General features: G+C 66.0%; 3 protein-coding genes across 4 annotated transcripts; all 3 read left to right on the plus strand.

Moving 5' to 3' along the window:
- Window positions 1–1,584: 1,584 nt before the first annotated feature.
- SCAMP3 (secretory carrier membrane protein 3) lies at window positions 1,585–4,246 on the plus strand. Its single transcript, XM_054292735.1, has 8 exons — window positions 1,585–1,739; window positions 1,857–1,976; window positions 2,053–2,173; window positions 2,250–2,378; window positions 2,515–2,674; window positions 2,790–2,891; window positions 2,973–3,090; window positions 4,046–4,246. The coding sequence occupies exons 1-8, from the start codon at window positions 1,623–1,625 to the stop codon at window positions 4,190–4,192; spliced, it is 1,014 nt and encodes a 337-aa protein (XP_054148710.1). The 5' UTR covers window positions 1,585–1,622; the 3' UTR covers window positions 4,193–4,246.
- Window positions 4,247–6,091: 1,845 nt separating this feature from the next.
- ENTREP3 (endosomal transmembrane epsin interactor 3) lies at window positions 6,092–11,741 on the plus strand. Of its 2 annotated transcripts, none has more exons than XM_054292741.1 (12): window positions 6,092–6,311; window positions 6,874–6,930; window positions 7,050–7,160; window positions 7,295–7,420; window positions 7,516–7,623; window positions 7,767–7,927; window positions 8,025–8,124; window positions 8,208–8,292; window positions 8,369–8,950; window positions 9,154–9,222; window positions 9,965–10,215; window positions 11,133–11,741. In XM_054292741.1, the coding sequence occupies exons 1-12, from the start codon at window positions 6,093–6,095 to the stop codon at window positions 11,301–11,303; spliced, it is 2,040 nt and encodes a 679-aa protein (XP_054148716.1). In that variant the 5' UTR covers window position 6,092; the 3' UTR covers window positions 11,304–11,741. The 2 variants fall into 2 exon arrangements, with proteins under 2 accessions (XP_054148716.1, XP_054148717.1); XM_054292742.1 differs by having other exon boundaries at window positions 9,157–9,222.
- Window positions 11,742–12,842: 1,101 nt separating this feature from the next.
- On the plus strand, window positions 12,843–16,586 carry GBA1 (glucosylceramidase beta 1). The gene is made up of 9 exons (XM_054292740.1): window positions 12,843–13,213; window positions 13,288–13,434; window positions 13,515–13,648; window positions 13,729–13,901; window positions 13,986–14,223; window positions 14,328–14,552; window positions 14,625–14,788; window positions 14,908–15,033; window positions 15,729–16,586. Exons 1-9 carry the CDS (start codon window positions 13,063–13,065, stop codon window positions 15,829–15,831), a joined length of 1,461 nt encoding a protein of 486 aa, XP_054148715.1. The 5' UTR covers window positions 12,843–13,062; the 3' UTR covers window positions 15,832–16,586.
- The last annotated feature ends 2,429 nt before the right edge of the window (window positions 16,587–19,015 follow it).

Below are 19,015 nucleotides of genomic sequence, written 5' to 3' on the forward strand. Positions count from 1 at the left end.
CCAGCTGTCCTGCACCCACCCCAGGGCTGGCTGTGTCTTTTGGACTCTTCCCAGCTCTGCAGGGAGGCTGGGCCTTGGTTTGGGCTGTTCCCTGGGTGTTTTCTGGGCTGTGTCACAGCTGATGGCAGGGGCAGAGCCTCGCTGGGGTGTGGGTGACAGATGTGCTCTGCTGTGGCACCATCAGGCTGTGCCCATGCAGAGAGGAAAGGAAATGTCTGGTTTCACCTGGAGTGAGTGTGGGGAGCCTCAGGATGTCACTGAGCCATCTCTGGGCTTGTGACAGTCTCAGGAAGGGTGGCACTGAGCCATCTCCATGGGCCTGTGAGAGCCTCAGGAAGGTGACACTGAGCCATCTCCATGGGCTTGTGACCCTCCCTGCCTCCTGTCCCACTGCCCCTGTGCCCAGCCCCACACTGAAGCTGGAGGACAATTAAATTATCTGATTCATACCTTAACTTCGAAGAAAATACCAAAGTCATGCTGGTGTCCAAACCCCAAATCCACAGCTTCCACCTCTGCCAGGAGCAGCTCCAGCTTTGGGCTGAGGTGGGAGCTCAGCTGTGGGGTTCAGATGTCACTCTCAGTCTGTGCAGAGTGTTTTTAGCAGTTTGCTGAGCACGGGGAGGGGACAGGGCGGGGACAGTGCGTGTCCTGCTCCCGGGATGCTGACAGGACCTGGGATGGGCTCAGTGTGCAGTCACGGGCAGCTGGATGGGAAGGATTTGGAGATTCCTATAAATAACAGCGCCAGGAGACGCAGGAGGAATTCCCCGAGTGCTCGTCGTGCCCGAGGCCCTGGCTGGCTGTGGTGACAGCTGCTGGAGCGACAACGCCTGGGGGGACGGGGGGGCTGTGTGGGCAGCAGGTGAACGGTACCGGTACCGGGGCTGCCCGGTAAGAGCAGGGAGCAGGACCGGGGGTGGGGACACGCAGGAGGAGCCGCTGTCCCGGCAGGTCCGGCTGGGCGGGGACCCGGAACCGTGAGGGCACCGGGGCGTGATGGGTACTGGATACCGGGACACCGGGGAGTGATGTGCGATGGATACCGGGACACCGGAGGGTGATGGATACTGGGACATCGGGGGCGATGGGCACCGGGACACCGGGGAGTGATGGGCAATGGATACCGGGACACCGGAGAGTGATGGGCGATGGATACCAGGACACCGGGAGGCGATGGAGGATGGATAATGGGACATGGGGGGTGATGGGTAATGGATACCGGGACACCGGGGGGTGACGGGTGATGGATACCGGGACACCGGGGGGCGATGGGTACTGGATACCGGGACACCGGGGGGCGATGGGTACTGGATACCGGGACACCGGGGGTGACGGGGTCCCGTCCCGGCCGCCCCTCTCGGGGGTACCCGCAGGAAGGGCGGCCCCGGGGTTGGGGTGGGTACGAGCGCGCCGCACGTGACCCCCGGACACGTGGCCGCGTCACGCGCGCGCCCCGCCCGGCGCGGCTCCGGCGCGTGCGCAGCGGCCCCCTGCGGCGGGGGTCTCCCCGATGACGTCACGGCGCGGCGGGACCAATCAGAGGCGGGCAGGGGCGGGGCCTGGCGGCGGCGGCGGCGCCGGTCCCGCGGGTCCAGCGCGCTCCCGGTCCCGGTCCGGCCATGGCCCAGCGCGGCGGCCCCGCGGTGCTCCCGGACAACCCCTTCCAGGACCCCGCGGCGCTGCAGGCCCGGCCCGGCGCTGTGCTGGATGGCTATAACCCCTTCGAGAGCGACGCGGTGAGCGCCGGGGCCTGCCCGGGCACCGGGGCCTGCCCCGGTACCGGATCTTCTTCCCGGCCACCGGAGCCCTCCCCGCTACCGGCGCGGTCTCACCTCTCTCCTCTTCCCCTGCAGCCACCGCCGCCCTTCCAGACCCCTTCGGTAGCGCCGCCGCCCCCGGTACCGGCGGCCGCGCAGCCCCCGCGGAAGGCGAGTCCTACCGAGCCCCGCAACTATGGCTCCTACGGCTCGCAGGTACGGGGGGAGGCGCCGCCGGGCCGGGACGCGGGCACCGGCGGGAGCCCAAGGTTCGTGTCCCCCCTCTCCGCAGGCCTCGGCCGCCGCCGCCACGGCGGAGCTGCTGAAGCGGCAGGAGGAGCTCAACCGGAAAGCGGAGGAGCTGGACCGGCGGGAGCGGGAGCTGCAGAACGCGGCCCTCGGCGGTGCCCAGAGTGAGTGGCGGGGCTGGGCAGGGCTGGGACCCCCCTGGAGCCCTCCTGGCTCCTCCTCATCCTCTTCCCTCCGCAGCGAGGCTCAACAACTGGCCCCCGCTGCCGTCCTTCTGCCCGGTGAAGCCGTGCTTCTACCAGGACATCCCCGTGGAGATCCCGGCTGACTTCCAGAAGACAGTGACAACCATGTACTACCTCTGGATGGGTGAGTCTCCAGCAGAGCCTGGCAGCAGCTGGAAGGATGAATTTGGGTGCTGCTGCTCTGGGGAATTGGGATGAACAGGTGGTTGTGGAGGTTGGGGGAGCCTGGATGGGCTCCTGAGCTCTGTCCTGTCCCTCAGCCAGCACCATTGCTCTGTTCATGAACTTCCTGTCCTCGCTCGCCTGGTTCTGCGTGGATCCCACGTCCGGCTCTGGGTTTGGCCTCTCCATCCTATGGGCTCTGCTCTACACGCCCTGTTCCTTTGTCTGCTGGTACCGGCCCATGTACAAAGCCTTCAGGTGTGTCCCGAGCCCTGGGCACCTGCAGGATGGGCTCTTCCACCCCGAGCTCCCTGTTCTCCTGCTTTAAGGAAGGTTTGGGAGCTTCCTCACCTTACTCATTTCTTCCTCCCAGGAGCGACAGTTCCTTCAACTTCTTTGTCTTCTTCTTCGTCTTCTTTGCCCAGAACGTGATGTATGTGCTGCAGGCCATCGGCATCCCAAACTGGGGATTCAGGTGGGTCGTGTGCTGACCCTGCAAAGGTGGGAGATGGGTGGGGAGGAGGGAGCCTGGGGGCCACAGCCTCTTGTTTTGCAGTGGCTGGATCCTGAGCCTGATAGCGCTGCGGACTAACAAGGCCGTGGCCGTGATGATGATCCTGGTGTCCTTGTCCTTCACGGCCGTAGCTGTGCTGGGCATCATCATGCTGAAAAAGGTGGGTTGGGACCAAAGCCTGCAGCCTGAGCCATCCCCATCCCTTTTTGGGGGAAGTTTGGGCCATCACAGCTCTGTGTACTTAGGACCTGCAGCCTGAGCCATCCCTTTGGGGAGCTTTGGGCCATCACAGCTCTGTTAAACTGGTGCCTGTGGCCTGAGCGATCCCTCATCCCTTTTGGGGAGCTTTGGGCCATCACACCTCTGTTTTCTGGGGGTCTGCAGCCAGAGCCATCCCTCATCCCTTTTGGGTGAGGTTTAGGCCATCACCACTCTATTTAACTGGGGCCTGCAGCCAGAGCTATCCCTTTTGGGGAGGTTTGGGCCATCACAGCTCTGTTTAACTGGGGCCTGCAGCCAGAGCCATCCCTTTTGAGGGAGGTTTGGGTCATCACCACTATTTACCAGGACCTGCAGCCAGAGCCATCCCTCATCCCTTTTGGGCGAAGTTTGGGCCATCACAACTCTGTGTACTTAGGACTTGCAGCCTGAGCCATCCCTTTGGGGAAGTTTGGACCATCACAGCTGTGTTAAACTGGGGCCTGTAGCCTGAGCCATCCCTCATCCCTTTTGGGCAAGGTTTAGGCCGTCACCACTCTATTTAACTGGGGACTGCAGCCAGAGCTATCCCTTTGGGGAAGTTTGGGCCATCACAGCTCTGTTTCCCAGGGCCTGCAGCCAGAGCCATCCTTTTGGGGAGGTTTAGGCCATCACCACTCTATTTACCAGGACCTGCAGCCTGAGCCATCCCTCATCCCTTCTGGGGAAGTTTGGGCCATCACAGCTGTGTTAAACTGGGCCCTGCAGCCAGAGCCATCCCTTTGGGGAGCTTTGGGCCATCACAACTTTGTTTACTCAGGACCTGCAGTTCGAACCATCCTTTTGGGGAAGTTTAGGCCATCACAGCTCTGTTTCCCTGAGCCTGCAGCCCTGACCCCGTTCCCTGCTGCCCCCAGATCCACTCCCTGTACCGCCGCACTGGTGCCAGCTTCCAGAAGGCGCAGGAGGAGTTTGCCGCCGGCGTTTTCTCCAACCAGGCCGTGCGCACGGCCGCGGCCAACGCCGCCGCGGGCGCGGCCACCAACGCCTTCCGTGCCCCGTAGCCTGCGGGCTCTGCCCCTCCCGGCGCCCCGGGGCTCCTCCCGAGGAAGAGGAAACCCGAGTCGCACTTTCACTGGATCCCCCATCGGCTCTCAGAGGCTGCCTCATCCCAGCTTGGAAGTGCTGGTGCCTGAATCGTCTGCTGCTCTTAACCCCCTTTTTCCTCACGGACAGAGGCTGTTGTGGTTTGTGCTGGTCCCCTCCCCTCAGCAGATTGGGGGGAGCAGGGTGGGGAGCCCTGAGCCGTCGTCCTCCCTCCCAGCAGCAGCTGCTGGGGGCAGGAGCCTCCCCAGATGGCTGCAATGCTGCTTCCAGGGACTGGAACGGTCACTTGCCTTCCTTGTGCTCTCCTGTTTCCCCACCTGGTGATGACACTTGTGCTCCTTTAGGGTGTGGGAGGGTCCCCTGCCCCCCCGTGTGCCCAGGGGACCCCCATGCTCTGCCAAGAACGTCATCCCCCTCTTCCTCCTGGGGCTTGCTCCAGTGGGATGAGGATGGGGCTGGTGCTTTCCCCAGGCTGTCTCGTCCTTTTGTCCTGTCCCTTTCCCCATCCTCTCCCTCTCTTCCGGCCCAGGGATGAGGAGAGCAGGGCAGGGACAGGCAGAGCTCGGGCTGCTGCTGCTTGTGGGGATCCTGCCTTTAGCCCGTGTGGAGCCCAAAGCCAGGCTGGGTGCCGAGGAGCAGCCCTGGCGTTTACATGGCACCCCTTTGCCTCCAGGGAGGGCTGAACAGCTCCTGCAGCCCCCTCCCCACCCGCTTCGAGGACTGTGGCCCCCTTGCTGCCCCCAGCACCCTCCAGCCAAGGCCTTCGGGGGCTGAGCCAGCCCCGGTGTGCAGCCCCTCGCCCCCCTTACCTGCCCTCTGTCCCCTGCCCTGGTGTCCCTGGGGGTCCCCAGGACAGGTCTCACGCATTCTGCTTCAGTCCATCTCCTCTCGGATGCTCCGGGGCTGGCGAGAGGCTTTGTGCCTTCAGCCGTGGGGGCCGGTGCCCTCCCGGTCCCGCTGGAACCGGGGCTCCTCCGGGCGTCCCCGCCTCCTCCGCTGCTCCCCGTGTGCTGTTCCCGCCCGCTCCCGGTTTATTTAAGGAATAAATGAAGGTTCACTCTCTTCCTTCGCCATCTCCGTGCGCCTCCCGGGGAGCTGGGGGGCAGCAGCGGGGCCGCTGCCCGTGGCCGGTGTGGGTGGACTACAGCTCCCGTCGTGCCGCGCGGTCGCTGTGGGCGGACTACAGCTCCCGTCGTGCCTCACGGGGGCGGCCCCGGCGCGGGCGCGACCCAGCCCCGCCGGCCTGTGTGGGACCGGCCCCGCCGCTCCTGGCGCTCCAGCTGCGGCCCCGGGCGCTCCCCGGCGATGCTCGGCCGCAGCCTCCCGCCGCTCCGGCGTCCCCGCCCGCCGCTCCGTACGGCGCCGGGGCTGCGGGGCGCGGGGCGGACGGACCGCCGGTAGCCGCCCGCCGCCCTTACCGGTACCGGGAGCCGGCTCTGCGCCCGCCGCCGCCAGCGGAGGATGCTCCGGTCCGGAGCGCGGCTCCCGCCTGCAGGCGCTGCCCCGGGGGCCGCGTCCCGGGCGGCGGCTCTCGGTCCCCGCGGGGCGGGATGATCTCCCGGCGGGGACCCCGCTCTGCACCGACGGCCAGGGAGGCGGCGGCGGTCCCGGGGCCGCGCTCCGTGCCCGGTTCTAGGGGGTTCTAGGCTGGTTCCGTTCCGCGTGGCCGTGGGCGCTGCCCGAGCCCCCCCGCCCGGGGCAGGGAAGAGCCGCCGTCAGCATCCTCCGGCAAGGCCGAAAGGTGGAGCCCGGCCCGTTCCCGCAGAGCGGCTGCTCCCGCTGCCCGCGGTCCTGGCGCGGTGCCGCCGGCTGCCCCGGGGCTCCGGGGCCGGCCCCGAGCCGCCGCCCGCCGCGGCCATGCCCTCCCCCAGCGACTCGAACCGCTCCCTGACCGGCCGCAGCTCCCGCAGCCTCACCCACCTCCGCCTCCAGCGCGCCTGGCTGCAGGTCCTGCTCGTCCTGGGGCTCGTGCAAGCCGTGCTGGGCGTCCTCATCGTCACCTTCAGCCTGGTGGCGGCCACCATCACTCCCTCCACCAAAATCCGGCACTCCTGCCCGTCCTGGGCCGGCTTCTCGGTGAGTACGGGGCCGAGGGGGCTGCGCGGCTCCCCCGGGGGCCGAACCGGCCGCCGGTCCCAGGGGAGGGCAGCCCCGGTGCTCCCCCACCCTCTGCCCGTGCCTGCCGCGGTGCATTGTGGGAGAATCCCAAGGGCTCCCCCAGGGTGACTCTGAGGGATGGGGACCCCCGAGGGGTGTGGGGGAATGTCTGGGGTCCGCAGGGAGGGGTGTGGGGTCACCACGGTGACCGCAGGGCAGGGGCAGGGTTGCGATGGGGGCTCTGCTCTGGCTGCCGGGTATTGGGGTGGGGGCAGCACCCGGGCTCCCCCGTGGTGACCCTGCAGCACGGCTGCTGGCCTGGGTTTGCTGCCCAGCCAGAGCAGCCCGCAGTCCCCAGGCCCTGAATCAGCAGTTTCTCCCATCTCGTGGCGCCAGGGCTGCTCTTACAGCCCCACTGCTCCCGTGCTGGCTCCAGGCCTGCGGGGACCAGGGGGCTCTGCCCGTGGGCAGGAGCTGCTCTGGCCCCTCTGCCTGTCAGAGCCTTCTCCCTGTGCTCACCCCGGGCCTTGTGCACCTGCAGCTGGCACTGTCCGGGCTGGTCGGCATCGTCTCCTGGAAGCGGCCGCTCACCCTGGTGGTAGGTGTTGGGGGGACACCCTTCCGCAGGCGGGGCAGCCCAGGATGGGGAGACCGAGCATGCCTCGGGTGCTCCGCCGGCTCCCTGCGCCGCCGGCAGCCCCTCTCCTCCTGCTGCAGATCGCCTTCTTCACGCTGCTCTCGGTGCTGGGCGTCATGCTGAGCCTCGCCGGCTCCATCCTGTCGTGCCAGAACGCGCAGCTGGTGAAGACCCTGGAGGCCTGCGAGAGGGTGAGGCTGAGCAGGGACCCCCGGGCTCATGCCTGGCTTGTGGGGGGCTCTGCGGAGCTGGTGGGGACGCGCTGGTGGCTCTCAGGGGGATCGCACGGCATCCAGAGCTTCCTCGCAGTGTTTCTTGTCGCCAGGAGAGGGACACGTGTGTCTGCTGCCAGGCCCGCTCGGAGCCCCCGCCCGCCTCCTGCAGCCACCAGAGCGAGCAGCTCACCATGTTCCCCAACGCCAACTGCCGGAGCATCCGTGTGGCGCTCAAGGTGGAGGAGCTGGGGGATGCAAGGGCTCCCTGGGAAGCGGCCGCAGCCCCGGCCATGGCTCTGCGGGCTCTGCAGCTCACCCCACTGCTCCCCAGGATCTCCTCTTCAGTGTCTGTGGCTTGACCATCTTCTCCACCATCATCTGCATGCTCTCTGCTGTCGTGTGCTGCATCCAGATCTTCTCCCTTGACATCGTCCACGTGGTGAGTCCCAGGCTGGGGTGGTCCCTGGGGTGCCAGGGCAGGACCTGGACCCAGCCAGGTGCAGATTAAAGCCCAGGAGGCACATCCCTTGCTGGATCTCAGCCCAGGAGGTCCCAGCTCTCCCCTGTCCCCTCTCCCTGCAGCTGGTTCCACAGCGCTCGAGCTCTGTGACATTGGAATGCACGTCCCCACCTGACACCTTCCTGCAGAGCATGATGGACTTCGAGGAGTTTGTGCCCCCAGTGCCACCACCCCCCTACTACCCACCTGAGTACACCTGCAGCTCCGAGACGGATGCACAGAGGTACCACTGGGAGCAAGGCTGCTAGGACAGGACGGTCTGTGTGTCCCCAGGCTGGGCTTGTCCCACCCAGAGTGGCTTTTCTGCTTTGCCTCCACAGCATCACCTACAACGGCTCCATGGACAGCCCCGTGCCCCTCTACCCAACCGATTTCCCCCCATCCTACGAGACTGTGATGGGGCTGCGGGGAGACAGCCAGGTGGGGGCTGTGGGGCCGTGGGCAGGGCAGGCTGGGCAGGCTGGGCTCCAGCTCAGCTGAGCCCTGTGCCTGCTGCCCCACAGGCCACCCTGTTCGACTCGCAGCTGACAGAGGGCTCCCACGCCTGCACCTGTGACCGTGTCCCCTCCATCGTGCTCAGCGGGGAAGGTGAGTGCTGCTCCCAGGATGATGGCAGGGCCGGCTCCGGCAGCTCCTCAGCCATGCCCATCCTCTCCCCTCGCAGTCTCCATGGACAGCGGCTCCCTGATCATGTCGGAGATCATGGACATCCCCGGGGACAGCAGCCCCTCGGAGGACTCGTGCCTGCTGGAGCTGCAGGGCTCCATGCGCTCCGTGGATTACGTCCTGTTCCGCTCCATCCAGCGCAGCCGCGCCGATTACTGCCTGAGCGTGGACTGCGTGCAGTGCAGCCACCACGCCCGCAGCCCCACGCTGGCCCTGCAGGGCCCCTTCGAGGAGATGCCCCAGCCCCGAGTGCGGGGCGAGCGCTCCTATTCGTGCTCCACCGCCGAGCCCGGCCCCGACGGCGGCGGCGTGCTGGTGGGGGGAGCCGTGACCCACAGCTGCAACCGGCTGGTGGGGCCGGTGCGCTGTGCCGGACCCTGCTTCCCCGAGGTGCGCCTCAAGGACAAGGGCTCCTCGCTGCAGGGACGCGGGGGTGGCCGCCACACGGACACCGCCACCGCCGGCCGCCCCCGGCGCAACAGCGAGACCTCGTGCCCTTCGTCCCCGGCCCCGGGGATGGCCCCGCGCCCGCTGCTGAGGTCGCACAGTGACCCCGGTGTCCCCATGGCCGGCCGTGCTGGTAGGTGACAATGACATCCGGGATGGGATGGGAGTGTGGCAGCGTCTGTGCGGTGCGGCCGGGATGTGCCGCAGGGTTTGGCTGTGCGGCCGGGTTGGATTAGAGCCAGTCTGGGATGGAACGGGGGGAGCAGGGGTGCTGGAGGGTTCTGCTGCCTGGGGTGTGCACACCTGCCCAGGCCTGAGGGCTCTCTCTGCTCCCAGCAGATTTCAGGGAAGTTCTTTATACCAAAGCACTGGAGGACACCGTGTCCGACTCCTCCGCTGATACAGGTCAGGGCACTGGGGTGTACTGGGAGGGAAATGGGGCATGGGGGGTGGCTGAAGCCCTCTGGGGATTGAACTCACCCTGTTGGGGCTGGGACAATGGGGACCAGTGGTGGGACTGCTCCTGCTGGCTGGGGATGGGACACAGCAGGACCCCAGGGCTCTGAGGATAGGTCTGATGGGAGCAGCATCCTGGGGTGTGACAGTGGGGACAGGTCCATCAGAGCAGTGTCCTGTGCCTGTCACAGCAATGTCCTGAGTCTGACAAAGGGGACAGGTCCATCAGAGCAGTGTCCCAGGTCTGACAGTGGGGATGGATCCATCAGAGCAGTGTCCTGGGTCTGTTGATGCAATGTCCCAGGTCTGCTGGTGGGGATGGATCCATCAGAGCAGTGTCCTGTGCCTGTCAGAGCAATGTCCTGAGTCTGACAAAGGGGACAGGTCCATCAGAGCAGTGTCCCAGGTCTGATGATGAGGACAGGACTGTCAGAGGAGTGTCCTGTGTCTGTTGACAAGGACAGGACTGTCAAAGCAGTGTCCCAGGTCTGATGGTGGGAATGGATCCATCAGAGCAGTGTCCTGGGTCTGACAATGGGGACAGGTCCATCAGGGCAGTGTCCTGGGTCTGTCAGAGGAATGTCCTGGGTCTGACAGTGAGGACAGGACTGTCAGAGCAGTGTCCCTGGTCCGATGACAAGGACAGGCCTGCCAGAGCAGTGTCCCGAGTGTGACAGCACCCTCCCCACAGGGCTGTGCTCCGAGGCCTGCCTGCTCCACCGCTCCCACTGTGACTCCCCGCCGCTGCTCCGGGCTGGCTCGGTGGGGAAGAACAAGCTGCCACCCTCCAAGAAGGTGCCACAGCAGCTGTCCAAGACGGCCACCCGCTCCCTGGGGGACCTCAAGGGCTACCGGGGCACCCGTGGGCTGGTGGCCAGGTTCCTGCAGAGACCCAAGCGCAGCGTGGAGGTGTCTGGGCACAGCTTCCACGGGCACAAACAGGTGGGTTCTGGAAGCTGCAAGGGATGGGCAACTCCTCCTTCCCATCCACGCTCTCCCTCCCTTCTCTCCCATCAACACCTCCCCTGCTGCATCCCCGTTGTGTGGGCACCCTGGCTGCAGGCAGAGCGTTCTTCCTGCAGCACCATCCTTGCCCAGCCCTTCCTGGGGGGCAGCTCCTTTTCCTTGATCCCCACTGGAGCCACAGGTGGGAAAATCATCCCTGTTGCAATGGCTTTGGCTTTGCCCCTGAGTCACTGCACCCGGAGGCAGCTGCTGGGACATCCCCACAGCTCAGCTTTACGGGAGTCCTTGCGCAGCCTGGGAGGCCTCGACGGGAACCAACCTGTCCCAAATGCCAGTGTGGGCGCGTGATGCACGCCTCTGCCATCCCTGTCACCTCTGTCCTCCTGCCCCGTGTGCTGCCTGGCCATGCTGGGGTGGGGGGGATTGAGCACAGGGGGGATTGAGCACAGGGGGGTGAGCACGGGAGGGTGGCACAGGCAAGGGTGTCATGGGCAGGGGTACCATGGGCACTGGTGTCATGGGCAGGGGTCCATGGGCAGAGGTGCCACGGGCAGGGGTGTCACGGGCAGGGGTGTCAGGGCTAGGGGTGCCATGGGCAAGGGTAGCACAGGCAGAGCTGCCACGGGCAGGGGGGCCATGGGCAGGGGTCCACGGACAAGGGTGCCATGGGAAAGGGTATCACAGGAAGGGGTACCACGGGCAGGGGTACACAGGCAGGGGTGCCATGGGAAGGAGTGTCACGGGCAGGGTACCACGGGCAGGGGTACCACAGGCAGGAGTGCCATGGGCAGCGGTGTTACGGGCAGGGTATCATGGGCAGGGGTGTCACGGGCAGGGGGTACCACGGGCAGGCTGCCATCCCTGTGGCTGCAGCCCATCCCCATGCCCAGCAGGTTCCCTGGAGTGCCTGGCCGGGTGCAGAGCGGCCCCACGAAGGGATCCACCTGCAGAGCTGCGGGGACCTGAGCTCCACGTCGTCCCTGCGGCGGCTCCTGTCCTCGCGCCGCCTGGAGCGCGGCCGCCCGCGGAGCCTCAGCGGGGCCTGCAAGGAGAGCGCGCTCTGAGGGCACGGCCTGGCACGGACCCTCCGCCCTGGGGAGGGAATCCCGCTCTGGGCTCAGCCCTGGACATTGCTCGGACATTGCTGCTGCTGCCCTGGTGGGGCTGGGCCCTGCCCTGCTGCCCCGGGGGTTCGGCTGAGCCCCTTCCCCGAGCAGGGCTGGGGTTTGGGGCTGGTCCCCTGGGGTGTCTGTGGGGAGCCAGGACAGCTGTGCCTGTCCCCATCTGCCTGTCTGGGATGGTTATGCCTGTTCCTTGTCCTGTTCCTTCTTCTGGGCATGCCTGTCCCTTGCCCTGTCCCTTGTGCCAGCTGTGCCTATTCCCTGGGATGGCCACGCCTGTCCCCTGCCCTGTCCCATGTTGTGGCTGTGCCTGACGCACGCACTGGCCATCCCCTGTCCCCTGTGCCAGCCGTGCCTGTAGCATGGTATGGCCATGTCTGTCCCCTGTGCCAGCTGTGCCTGTAGCCTGGCATGGCCATGTCTGTCCCCTGTGCCAGCCATGCCTGTAGCCTGGCATGGCCGTGTCTGTCCCCTGCCCTGGCCATGCCGTCCCTTAGGCTGGCTATGCTGGCTTGATCCCCGGTCCCTTGTGCCAGCCATGCCTGTCCCCTGTCCCCTCCACTGGCCGTGCCTGTCTTATGCCTTGTTCTTTTGGCTGACCATGCTGGCTTCATCCTCGGTCCCCTGTGCCAGCCGTGCCTGTCCTCCAGGACGACCTTGCCTGTCCCCTGCCCTGTCCCTTGTGCTGGCCCGGTCCCTGGCCTCCTGTGCCAGCGTACCCCGGAACTGCCACGCCTGTCCCTTGCTCTGTCCCCTGTCTCCAGGCCCTCCGCCCCGTTCGGTGCCGGTGCCGGTGCTGGCCGTGCCCGTTCCTCCCCGCCCGGCTGCGCCCGGGCCGCGCCGCGGGGCCGGTCCCGCGACCGCTGCCCCTCGCTAGAGACCGAATAAAGGTGGTCGCCGCCGCCCACGGCGCCGGTGTCACGGGGCGGGCGGGGCCCAACGGGGCGGGGCGGGCGGTCAGCTGACCGGTCACGGGGTGCAGGCTCCCGGTTTCCCGGTAGCGGCTCCGCGGGACAGGGCGACCGGTGTCGTCGAGGCCTGGGGAGGCAGCGGGGACCGAAACCGGGACCGAACCCGGCACCTGCACCGGGACCGGGACCGGGACCGGGACTGGGACTGGCTGCTCTTCTCGGGGAGGGACCGGGGGGAAGCGACCCCGTTCCCACGCGGTTCTCCCGGTTGGCGGGGGAAGGGCCGGGGCCAGGCCCGCCCAGAGTCGGTGCCGCTCCTGCACCGGGTGTGGGCGGGACGAGCTGCCCGGGCGCCCTTAAAGGCAAGGCCGGCGGCGGAGCCGGTGCAGCCGGGCCGGCTCCGAGCGCACCGGGAGCGGCGGGGCCATGGGGGCGGTCGGTGCCCTGTGCTGGCGGCTGCTGCCGGTGCTGCTGGCCGTGCACCGGGCCGCAGGTGAGCGAGGGGGACCCGGGGTACGCGGTGGGTCCGGGAATGGGGGTCTCGGGGCGGACCGGAATGGGACGGGAGGAGCTGGGACTACCTTTGGAGTCCGTGGCCGGGGATGCCCGGGAGGTGTCCGGGGGTCCGTGGGCAGCGCGGTGCTCGGTGCTGGCGAGGTGCCGGGATGTGGAGCACGGGGGGCAGTGGTGTCACCCCCGGGGCAGGGACACGTCCCTGAGGCTGCCCCCGCCACCCTCCGTGCCCCCCAGGCGCCCGGCCCTGCAGCCCCAAGTACTTCGGCCGTGATGCCATGGTCTGCGTCTGCAATGCCACCTACTGTGACACGCTGGACCCCCTGGTCCTGCCAGCCCACGGCTACTACGTCAAATACGAGAGCAGCAAGGCCGGGAAGAGGCTGGAGCGGAGCGAGGGGAAATTCCAGCACAAACTCTGCGCCCCAGGTACTGCCGCGGACGGCAGGGATGGGATGGACCCTGCAGCAACCCGCCGTCATGCTGGGCTCCCCTCCCTGCAGATGTCGTCCTCAGGCTGGACACGACGCAGCGCTTCCAGAGGGTGAAGGGTTTTGGTGGCTCCATCACCGACGCGGCCGCCATCAACATCTTGTCCCTGGCGGAGAGAGCCCAGGATCACCTGCTGCGCTCCTACTTCTCTGAGGAGGGTAGGACGTGGGGGACACAGGTGGGATGGTGGCAGGGAGCGTGGACATCATGGACACCTCGTGTCCCGCTGTGCTGGCAGGGCTGGAGTACAACCTCATCCGGCTCCCCATGGCCAGCTGTGACTTCTCCCTCCATGCCTACACCTACGATGACGTCCCCTACGACTACGAGCTCGCCCATTTTGCCCTGAGGGACGAGGACACCAAGCTGAAGGCGAGCGGTGGGAGGGAGCAGGGAGGGGATGGAGGGTCACAGGGGCTGAGCTGAGCTGGCCCCTCCACCTCCTCCTGCAGATCCCCCTCCTTCACCGAGCCTCGGCCATGAGCAAGCGGCCGCTGTCGCTGTACGCCAGCCCCTGGACCTCCCCCACCTGGCTGAAGACCAGCGAGTCCTACGTGGGGAAGGGGACACTGAAGGGGCAGGCAGGGGACAAGTACCACAAGACCTGGGCCAACTACTTTGTACGGTGAGGAGCTGCTGGGAGATACCTGGGGGTCTCTCAGTGGTGGCACTGGGCACTCCTCATGGCTCACCTCTTCCTCCACGCCAGGTTCCTGGATGAATACGCCAAGCACAATGTGACATTCTGGGCAGTGACAGCAGAGAATGAGCCCACGGCCGGGCTGATCAACAACTACCCCTTCCAGTGCCTGGGTTTCACAGCTGAGCAGCAGAGAGACTTCATTGCTCGGGACCTGGGCCCAGCACTGGCCAACAGCTCCCACCGCCACGTCCAGCTCATCATCCTGGATGACAACCGGCTCCACCTCCCGCACTGGGCCAGAGTGGTGAGTGTGGTGACCCTGGGAAGAGCCCCTGTCCTTGTGGGGGGCTTGAGTGCTCTGTCTGTGGAGCCTCTGTTCCCCGTGGGATTGACTCTTTTCCTTGCCAGGTCCTGGAGGACGAGCAGGCAGCTCGCTACGTCCATGGCATCGGCATCCACTGGTACCTGGACTTCATCGGCCCCATACAGGACACAGTGCTGCCCACTCATGAGCTCTTCCCTGACTACTTTATCCTGGCCACGGAGGCGTGCATCGGGGCCCACTTCTGGGAGAGGGATGTGATTCTGGGCTGCTGGGAGCGGGGGAACCAGTACAGCCACAGCATCCTGACGGTGAGGCCCCTGCGTGCTGGGCTCTGGGAGGGTTGGTGGTGCTGGGCAGGCATCTGAGCTGTGCTGTTGCAGAATCTGAACCACTTTGTGGCCGGCTGGACTGACTGGAATCTGGCCCTGGATCTGGAGGGGGGCCCTAACTGGGTCAAGAACTATGTGGACAGTCCCATCATCGTGGACAGCAGTGAAGGCATCTTCTACAAACAGCCCATGTTCTACCACATGGGGCACTTCAGGTGGGTTGGAGCCCACAACATGTGCTAAGCTGCCTTGTCCTGAGAGAAGCAAGGTAAATTTGGCTCCAGAGGAGCTCTCCTGGGGTCTCCCTGAGGTTGTTTCTCGTTTGTCTGTTCAGTAAATTCATCCCCGAGGGCTCCCAGCGCGTGGGGCTCGTCGCCTCCAGAGAGTCCAAGAAGACAGCGCTGGAGTACACGGCTTTCCTGCGCCCCGACGGGGCTGTGGTTGTGGTGGTTCTGAACCGGTGGGTGATGCAGCCTGGCCCCCCTGTGTGGGACCCTTGTCCTGCCAGCCCCGTGTGGGACTCCTGTCCTGCTACCCCTGTGTGTGACTCCTGTCCCATCAGCCCTGTGGGGGACCCCAGTCCTGCCAGCCCCTGTCCCGTTAGCTGTATGTGGGACCCCTGTCCTGTTAGCCCTATGTGGGACACCCATGCTGCCACCCCTATGTGAGACCCCCATCCTGGAACCCCCTTGTGGGACCCCAGTCCTGCCACCCTTGTGTGGGACCCCTGTCCCATCAGCCTTGTCTGGGACCCCCATCCTGCCACCCCTGTATGGGACCCCCGTCCTGCCAGCCCCATGTGGGACCCCCATCCTGCCAGCCCCATGTGGGACCCCCGTCCCATCAGCCCTGTGTGGGACCCCCATCTTGCCACCCCTGTATGGGACCCCAGTCCTCCCACCCCTGTGTGTGACCCTCGTCCTGCCACCCCTATGCTGGACCCCTGTCCTGCCACCCCTGTGTGTGACTCCTGTCCCATCAGCCTTGTGTGGAACCCTCATCGTGCCAGCCTCGTGTGTGACCCCTGTCGTGCAACCCCTGTGTGGGACCCCCGTCCTGCCAGCCCTGTGTGTGACCCCCATCCTGCCACCCCTGTGTGGGACCCCACCCCTCTGGGCCCTGTGCAGGTGTGACCGCCCTGCTGTCACCCCACAGGTCCCCGCAGGACATCACCTTTGGGCTGGCGGACACCGTGGGCCTCCTGGCGGCCGTGGCTCCGGCCAACTCCATCCAGACCTACGTGTGGCAGCGGCAGTGACGGGGCCGAGGCGCCGGGGGCCGGACGTGCAGCCCCAGCTGCCCGCGGGCTCGGGCCGGGGCAGCGTCCCCAGGGCTGTGACAGAGCCAGAACGGGCCAGGCCGGGGACGCTGAGCGTGTGTAGGAGGGCCGGGGGCACGGTGCCCCTCAGGGTGGAGACCCCACAGGCTGTGAGCGCTGTGTTCTGCTGTTCCGACATTAAACACGGATGCTGCCTTGATGTGTGCGGCTGGAAGGGAAAGCTCCGGGTCCCTCCCCCGCTCCTGGGCACCGTGGCTGGGTGCCGCCCCGGCGTGGAGCCTGCTGGAGCCTGGCGAGCAGCACAGAGCAGCTGGAGCGTCGTGGGCACTCCCTCTCCCTGCCCAGCCCCTGCCCCTCTGCCCACCTCAGACCCTGCTGAGATGCTCCAGGCACGACTCTGTCCCAGCTCTGAGCATGCACTGCCCGGCTGGGGCTGAGCAGAGCCCAGCTGTGCTCCTGCTGCTGTTGGGGACAGGTTTGAGGAGCTAGCAGGTGGCTCGGGAGTCATCCTGAATGCTCTGGGTGCTGCATCAGGAGCAGGCACAAAGCACTTGGACACCCACCCTCCATGGAAGGGCTGAGCAGGGATTGCAGCCAAGCCTCAGCTTTCTGTGCTTTCCCTGCCACTCTGGAGCCACCTGCAGCCTGAGGTCAGGCCAGGGGCTCTGTGGGTCACATCTCCTCCAGACCAAGGTCCTGAGGTCAGGGCTGGAGGCAGAACCAGCTCCAGGAGCATGGCAACGTGGGGGGCTCAGGGTCCCAGCCAGCTCTCCTGGGGCTTTTCTGGGGCAGTGAGGCTGCCCAGGCCGCAGCAGCCCTGCCTGGAACTGCTGTTCCCCATGGGGACTGATCCGAGGTGTCCCCACTGTGGAGAGGAAACTGGGGGTGCACCAGGGGCTCAGGGTCCCAGGCAGCTCTGGCTGAGGTCAGGGCAGTGCCAGCTGCTCCTGGGGCTTTTTCAAGACAGGGAGGCTGAGCCCCAGCTGCTCCTGGTGATTTTCTGGGACAGGGAGGCTGCCCAGGCTGCAGCAGCCCTGCCTGGAGCCTGCTGTTCCCCATGGGGACTGATCTGAGGGATCCCCAATGTGGTGAGGAAACTGGGGGTGCGCCAGGGTCTCAGGGTCCCAGCCAGCTCTGGCTGAGCCCCAGCTGCTCCTGGAGCTTTTCTGGGGCAGAGAGGCTGCCCAGCCCTGCCTGGAGCCTGCTGTTCCCCATAAGGGACTGATCTGAGGGATCCCCACCATGGTGAGGAAACTGGGGGTGCACCCGGAGCTCAGCACCCACCACAGATCTGGGGTGCCTGGAGCAAGCGGGGGCAGGAGCGGGAGTGGGTGCAGAGTGTGGGCGCACCCAGGAAGGAGGGAGGGAGCTGGCAGGGTGTGAGAGCAGGAGATTAGGGCAGGGAGGTCATAATTTCAGGGCGGTGGGGTTCCGTGCGGGTGGGATGTGCCCAGGGGCGCTGTCAGGACTGACAGCCGCGATACTGCGTGGGCTGAGCGCAGCCCAGGCGTGGCCGCTGAGTGACAGTGTCACCCTGGCACACTGGCACGCCACGGAGCCACGGCGATGCTGCTCGTGGGACCTCCGGGAGCTGCCGCCAGAGTCCTGCGAGAGCGGCCTGCTCCTGCCCCGAGGCTGTTTGTGTTTGTCCACAAGAGGGAAATGTTTCTCCAGGATCACGCGGCGAGCCCCATCCCCATCGCCCCGCTGCCAGCATCCCTCTCCCGGTGCAGGGCCGCTCCCCCGCCTGTTCCTCGCTTACCTGCCCCGCTGCTCACGGCTGTGGCCGGATGCTGAATCACCCCGGTCCACGTGTCCCGGTCCCTGCGCTCGGCTCGGTGCTCAAGGACCGACTGGCTCCGGGATAAACGCAGCGGGGGCGAATCCTCCGACGTCGCTGGGCTTGGCTCTGCTCATTAATTCTTGTGCAAAGCCTTGGCTCGTGTGGGGCTCGCGGTGGTTGGGGGATGCTGGGGTCCCACCTAGAGCCTGTGGTTGCCCTGGGGATTGTCCCCACGTGCTCTGGGCTGGGGTCTCGCTGTTGGGAAGGAGTTGCGGTGATGCCACACTGAGGCTCTTTGGCATAAATATCAACAAAATCGTGATCCCCTGAAAGGTGACTCAGCCCAGCTCCGTGTCCCTGTGTCCCCATCCACACTGGCCTGGCTTAGAGACAAAATTCACCCTCTGGCTCTTCTGAGGACAAAATTCACCCTCTGGCTCCTCTGAGGACAAAATTCACCCTCTGTCTCCTCTGGTGGCTCCTTTGGTCCCACCTCCTTGAACAAGCCCACCTGAGCACTGCAAAGGGTGCTCACACCGTGCCACGAGGCCCCTGCGACCCCCAGGAGCTCCCCCTATTTGGAGATGGGCCACAAGAAGCAGTTTTGGGGGCTTGGTGGGGCTGCCTGGCATCTGCTGTGCCAGCAGCTCCATGCGAGGCGTTGCCCGGCCCCTGGGTCTCACTTTTCCTGCTCAGCAGGGCGCTCTTATCAGCTGCTGTTGATAAGGATGAGCCTCAGCAGCCTCCGCAGTGTTTTGCTTCCAGGAGCTGTGGGACCTGAGCCAGCTGGGGGGCTGTGGGTGATGGGGGGCAGGAAGAACTGGAGCTTGGAATGGGAAGGGGTGAGCAGGGGCATCCTGGATGGCTGGAAGTGAGCTCCAAGGTGGCTGATTGCCTTAGGAGCTATTAATCCCTCCCCAAAATTGGGGCTCATTAGCCTGGGTGTAGCAGTCTGGTCACGCCTTAATCACACTTGGGAGGTGGGAGAGCCACAGTGCAGCGGGACAGGGACAGGAGCTCCCTCCTGGGGCACCTGTTTGCCCCGTGAGATGTCACCGGGGGCTGCCTGGCCCCATCTGCCCCGGCCCCAGAGCCTCCAGGTGTCTCATGGCTCAGCTCCCAGCAGAGGGCTGGAACTGTGGCAGGGCCCATGGCAGGGCAAGGCTGGTGCTAGGAGGAAATTTGATGAATTGATTTGCCCCAGAGCTGTATCTGATATGCCAGAAGTGGAGAAAATTACTCACAAAGTGCTGCTCCACCCATGGAGGGAAAGCTAACGGAGCAGTTTAACCCTGTGCAGGGCAGCCCTGAGCTGATTGATGCTCCAGGCTGGGAGCTGTGCCTGGGAGCTGTGGTCACTCTCCATTCCCACACCAGCTC

This window comes from Melozone crissalis, unplaced genomic scaffold (genome assembly GCF_028551555.1).
Source record: "Melozone crissalis strain CALT ecotype California unplaced genomic scaffold, PUWL_Pcris_2 ptg000114l_1, whole genome shotgun sequence".
Classification (NCBI taxonomy): domain Eukaryota; kingdom Metazoa; phylum Chordata; class Aves; order Passeriformes; family Passerellidae; genus Melozone; species Melozone crissalis.

Coding starts and splice junctions, on each gene's coding strand:
- SCAMP3 (XM_054292735.1), top strand. CDS start 1,623: ATGGCCCAGCGCGGCGGCCCCGCGGTGCTCCCGGACAACCCCTTCCAG. Junction 2,174..2,249: donor GGCCCTCGGCGGTGCCCAGA/GTGAGTGGCGGG, acceptor TTCCCTCCGCAG/CGAGGCTCAACAACTGGCCC. Junction 2,675..2,789: donor CCCATGTACAAAGCCTTCAG/GTGTGTCCCGAG, acceptor TCTTCCTCCCAG/GAGCGACAGTTCCTTCAACT.
- GBA1 (XM_054292740.1), top strand. CDS start 13,063: ATGGTCTGCGTCTGCAATGCCACCTACTGTGACACGCTGGACCCCCTG. Junction 13,214..13,287: donor GCACAAACTCTGCGCCCCAG/GTACTGCCGCGG, acceptor CCCTCCCTGCAG/ATGTCGTCCTCAGGCTGGAC. Junction 14,224..14,327: donor TCCCGCACTGGGCCAGAGTG/GTGAGTGTGGTG, acceptor TTTCCTTGCCAG/GTCCTGGAGGACGAGCAGGC.
- ENTREP3 (XM_054292741.1), top strand. CDS start 6,093: ATGCCCTCCCCCAGCGACTCGAACCGCTCCCTGACCGGCCGCAGCTCC. Junction 8,293..8,368: donor CATCGTGCTCAGCGGGGAAG/GTGAGTGCTGCT, acceptor CTCCCCTCGCAG/TCTCCATGGACAGCGGCTCC. Junction 8,951..9,153: donor CCCCATGGCCGGCCGTGCTG/GTAGGTGACAAT, acceptor CTCTGCTCCCAG/CAGATTTCAGGGAAGTTCTT.